At 44.2% G+C, this 5,620-nt stretch overlaps 1 protein-coding gene across 1 annotated transcript in view; it reads right to left on the reverse strand.

Annotated features, from left to right (window-relative positions):
* Positions 1-5,132, reverse strand: part of ELP2 (elongator acetyltransferase complex subunit 2) — a 47,607-nt gene extending 42,475 nt beyond the window's left edge. The window contains exon 1 of the mRNA XM_065932350.1: positions 4,857-5,132. Coding sequence (XP_065788422.1) covers positions 4,857-4,994 — 138 coding nt within the window. The 5' untranslated portion in view covers positions 4,995-5,132. The remainder of the gene's footprint in view (positions 1-4,856) is intronic.
* Positions 5,133-5,620: the final 488 nt, after the last annotated feature.

The following is a 5,620-nucleotide window of genomic DNA, read 5'->3' on the forward strand; positions in this document are numbered from 1 at the left end:
ATAAAATGGCTTAAAGACTTAAATATAAGACATGACACTGTGAAACTCCTAGAAGAGAAAATAGGCAAAACAGTCTCTGACAAAAATTGTATCAATGTTTTCTTAGACCAGTCTCTCAAAGCAACAGAAATAGAAGCAAAATTAACAAATGGGATCTAATCAAACTTATAAGCTTTTACACCATAGCAAAGGAAACCATAAACAAAACTAACTAAAAGACAACCTACAGACTGAGAGAAAACATCTGTAAACGTTGTGACCAACCAGGGCTTAATTTCCAAAATATACACACAGCTCACACAGTTCAATAACAAAAACAACAACAAAAATATTCAAAAAATGAGCAGAAGATCTAGACATTTCTAGAAAGAAGACACATAGATGGCCAAAAGGTATGTGAAAAGATGCTCAACATCACTAATTATTAGAGAAATGGAAAGCAAAACTACAATGAGATATCACCTCACGCAAGTCAGAAAGGCCATCATTAAAAAGTCTACAAGTAACAAATGCTGAAGAGGGAGTGGTTGTAGCACTGGGAATAGAGGGTGAAGGATGGATGCATTCAGAGTTTGGAATTTGCAAAAGCAAGCTACTATATATATGTATAACTAAATCACTTTGCTGTACACAGAAACTTACACAGCATTATAAATCAACTATACTTCAATAAAATAAAGTTTTTGAAGAATGCATGGTAATGACAAAACAAAAACTGGAAGGAGGCAAGCAAGCTCAAGAAAAATGAGTAGAACTATTTCATTTATAAGTTTGACTCTGCATTGGATAGGAGGATGATGGAACTTTTAAAGTAAGACTTATTTACAATGATTTAGGTGTAAAGCAAAGTGATTCAGTTATTCTTTTCCAGATTCTTTTCCATTATAGGTTATTACAAGATACTGAACATAGCTCCCTGTGCTATACTATAGGTCCTCGTTGTTTATCTATAAGATATATTATAGTACATATCTGTTAATCTCAAAGCCCTAATTTATCCCTCCCTGCCCCATTCCCATTAGGCAAAAAAAATAAGCTTGTTTTCTGTCTTTGAGTCTATTTCTGTTTTGTAAATAAGTTCCTTTGTAACATTTTTTAGATTCCACATGTAAGTGATACCATATGGCATTTATCTTTCTCTGTCTCACTTCACTTAGTATGATAATCTGTAGGTCCATCCATGTTGCTGCAAATGGTATTACTTCATGCTTTTCATGGCTCAACTGCATTCCCTTTTGTGTATGTGTATATACATATATCTCACCACATCCTCTTTATCCATTCATGTGTTGATGGACATATAAATTGCTTCCATGTCTTGACTGTTGTAAATAGTGTTGCTATGAACATTGTGGTACATGCAACTTTTTGAATTACAGTTTTTGTGTTTTCCAGATATATGTCCAGGAGTGGGACTGCTGGCTCATATGGTAACTCTAATCTCAGTTTTTTAAAGAACTTTGAACTAGTTTTCCACTAGTTTACATTCCCAACAACATCCTAGGAGGGTCCCCTTTTCTCCACACCCTCTCCATATTTATTATTTGTAGACTTTCTGATGACAGCCATTTTAACCAGTCTGAGGTGATACCTCACTGAGGTTTTGATTTGCATTTCTCTAATTAGTGATGTTGAGCATCTTTTCAGTTGCCAGCTGGTCGTCTATGTGTCATGTATCCGTAGTTGTTCAGTCACTAAGTTCCATCTGACTCTTTGCAACCCCATGGACTGCAGCTCGCCAGGCTCCTCTGTCCTACACCATAACTCATACCATGCTCAGATTCATGTTCATTGAGTCAGTGATGCTATCTAACCATTTCATCTTCTGTCTGTATGTCTAGGATGATGGACATTTTAATAAAATTAATAAACTCAGTTCAGTTCAGTTGCTCAGTCATGTCCCACCTCTTTGTGACCCCACGGACTGCAACACCCCAGGCCTCCCTGTCCATCACCAACTCCCGCAGTTTACTCAAACTCATGTCCACTGAGTCAGTAATGCCATCCAACCATCTCATCCTCTGTCCTCCCCTTCTCCTCCTGCCCCCAATCCCTCCCAGCATCAGGGTCTTTTCCAATGAGTCAGTTCTTCGCATCAGATGGCCAAAGTATTGGAGTTTCAGTTTCAGAATCAGTCCTTCCAGTGAACACCCAGGACTAATGTCCTTTAGGATGGACTGGTTGGATCTCTTTGCAGTCCAAGGGACTCTCAAGAGTCTTCTCCAACACCACAGATCAAAAGCATCAATTCTTCAGCACTCAGCTTTCTTTATAGTCCAACTCTCACATCCATACATGACCACTGGAAACACCAAGCTTTGACTAGATGGACCTTTGTTGGCAAAGTAACGTCTCTGCTTCTTAATATGCTGTCTAGGTTGGTCATAGCTTTTCTTCCAAGAAGCAAGCGTCTTTTAACTTCATGGCTGCAGCCACTATCTACAGTGATTATGGAACCCAAAAAAATAAAGTCCGTCACTGTTTCCCCATCTATTTGCCATGAAGTGATGGGGCCAGATGCCATGGTCTTAGTTTTCTGAATGTTGAGTTTTAAGCCAACTTTTTCACTCTCCTCTTTCACTTTCATCAAGAGGCTCTTTAGTTCCTCATCACTTTCTGCCATAAGGGTGGTGTCATCTGCATATCTGAAATTATTGATATCTCTCCTGGCAATCTTGATTCCAGCTTGTGCTTCATCCAGCCCAGCGTTTCTCATGATGTACTCTGCATAGAAGTTAAATAAGTAGGGTGACAATATACAGCCTTGACATACTCCTTTCCTGATTTGGAACCAGTCTGATGTTCCATGTCCAGTTCTAACTGTTGCTTCCTGACCTGCATACAGATTTCTCAAGAGGCAGGTCAGGTAGTCTGGTATTTTCATCTCTTTAAGAATTTTCCAGTTTGTTGTGGTCCACACAACAAACAACACAACACAGTCAAAGGCCTTGGCATAGTCAATAAAGCAGAAATAGCTGTGTTTCTGGAACTCTCTTGCTTTTTTGATGATCCAGTGGATGTTGGCAATTTGATCTCTGGTTCCTCTGCCTTTTCTAAATTCAGCTTGAACATCTGGAAGTTCACAGTTCACATACTGTTGAAACCTGGCTAAAATTTTCAGCATTACTTTACTAACGTGTGAGATGACTGCAATTTTGTGGTAGTTTGAACATTCTTTGGCATTGCCTTTCTTGGGGATTGGAATGAAAACTGACCTTTTCCAGTCCTGTGGCCATGCCCGAATTTCCCAAATTTGCTGGCATATTGAGTGCAGCACTTTCACAGGATCGTCTTTTAGGATTTGAAATAGCTCAACTGGAATTCCATCACCTCCACTAGCTTTGTTCATAGTGATGCTTCCTAAGACCCACTTGATTTGGCATTTCAGGACGTCTGGCTCTAGGTGAGTGATCACACCACCATGATTATCTGGGTCATGAAGATCTTTTTTGTATAGTTCTTCTGTGTATTCTTGCCATTTCTTCTTAATATCTTCTGCTTCTCTTAGGTCCACACCATTTCTGTCCTTTATTGTGTCCATCTTTGCATGAAATGTTCCCTTGGTATCTCTTCTTGAAGAAATCTCTAATCTTTCCCATTCTATTGTTTCCTCTGTTTCTTTGCACTGATCACTGAGGACAGCTTTCTTATCTCTTTGCTATTCTTTGGAACTCTGCATTCAAATGGGAATATCTTTCCTTTTCTCCTTTGCTTTTCACTTCTCTTCTTTTGTAAGGCCTACTCAGACAGCTATTTTGCTTTCTTGCATTTCTTTTTCTTGGGGATGGTCTTGATCCCTGTCTCCTGTATAATGTCACGAACCTTCGTCCAAAGTTCTTCAAGCACTCTGTCAGATCTAATCCCTTGACTCTATTTGTCACTTCCACTGTATAATCGTAAGGGATTTGATTTAGGTTATACCTGAATGGCCTAGTTGTTTTCCCTACTTTCTTCAATTTAAGTCTGAACTTGGCAATAAACTAGTAAAATAAAATTTTAAAAAAGCTATTTCCTACATTGCATTTTAATTCCCAATATTTTACTTTTTATACTTAGGCTTCTTTTGAGAAGCAACACTAACTGTATTGTCCAAAATCAGCCAGTGGGAACGGGGTCACAATGAACTCAGGGAAGAATGCAGAAACTAGTCACTTGAGAAGTTTGGTAGCGAAAAGGCCAAGAAAATAATCATCTGGGTGCAGTTCTGGGAATGGATAAGTGCTTAGGAGCTCCACCTGCTAGGATCTTTGCCCTAATGGCATATTCCTTAAAATGTCCGCTCCCAAAGCTAAACTGCAAGAAATATTTCTTTGAAACTGAAAACAGCAATAGTTTATTAAGTAAGACTTAGGGAAATACAAAAATGAGATAGCCCCAAATACATGTATATGTATGGATGAATCCCTTCACTGGTTACCTTAAATTATCATAATATTGTTCATTGGCTAAAGGCAAACAGAAAACAAAAACTTTAAATTTTAAAAGAATGAGATGGCACCTGTGAGATGGCTTTAACCCACATTTAAATGCAAATCTTTTCAAACCCAAATTGATTCCTTAACAGTGTTACAGTTCCACAGAATGCTTCAGAAAAGGTTGTCAACGTTTAAAATTCTATGTGTGGCTTACAGGCCACCTGTAAGACACGGTGACCCCAGGCTGACGCAGCGCAGGAGACTGGCGAGAGGCGACTGTCGCGGGCCAGAGCCAGACCCACCGCCCAGACACCCTTCCCGAAGTGGATCCGGCCGCACAACGCATCTCCAGGCTCCGGAGCAGCGTCTACAGAGTCCACCCCCGAGCATACGCAGCAGATGGGGCGCCAGAAGCAGACCGGGTCCGGCCACTTCTCTCACCTGAGGGTCATAGAGCACCACGGAACAGGACGTGCCGAAGGCCAGAAACCCTCCGGGCCCGGGGCTCCAGCTCAGGGCTCCCCGCACCCGGTTCGGGCAGCAAAACACGTGAGACGTCTCCAACACGGGTGCCACCATGTTGCTGTCTGGTCAGCGGCCGAAACCTGGGCACGCACTTCCGCCCTCGGAGCGGAACTGCCTGCCCGCCGCGTCTTCCCGCGGGCGTTATCCGGACCGCGTTTCCGAGGCGGCCGGGGGCGGGGCGGGGGCGACCCCGCCTCCGCCGGGCCCGCCCCACCCCCACCCCAGCCCAAGCGGCCCTGAGTGCCAGAGGGCCTGAGTGCCAGCCCTCGTGTCGAGGATCGCGGCCCGAGAACGGCCTGCGTCCCGGGATCAGAAGCGCTCAGAACCCCCCAGAAAGACCCAGCACTCGTGTGCCCAGAGAACGTCCCGCTGCCCTCACTGCCGGGATCCCAGCGGCAGACGGGGCTGGCTCGGTGTGGTGGTGGGGGGTTGAGGAACGAGTCTCTTAGAGAGGCGGGCGGCACGGAGGAGCTGGAGGAAAGAGCCCCGGGCAAATCTCGTCGCCCGGCGCTCACCGGGACCGCATCTCCGCCCCCCTCGAGGCCCGCGGCGCCGGAGAACAGGCGGACCCGTGGATCCGCCCGCCGGGGACGGGGTGGAGCCGCACTGCGCATGCCCCGCAGCAGAGGCCGGCGGAGGCGGTGGCTCCCGGCGGCGCGCTGCGCGCGGCGCTAATTAGT

This window comes from Muntiacus reevesi, chromosome 4 (genome assembly GCF_963930625.1).
Source record: "Muntiacus reevesi chromosome 4, mMunRee1.1, whole genome shotgun sequence".
In the NCBI taxonomy this organism is placed as follows: Eukaryota; Metazoa; Chordata; class Mammalia; order Artiodactyla; family Cervidae; genus Muntiacus; species Muntiacus reevesi.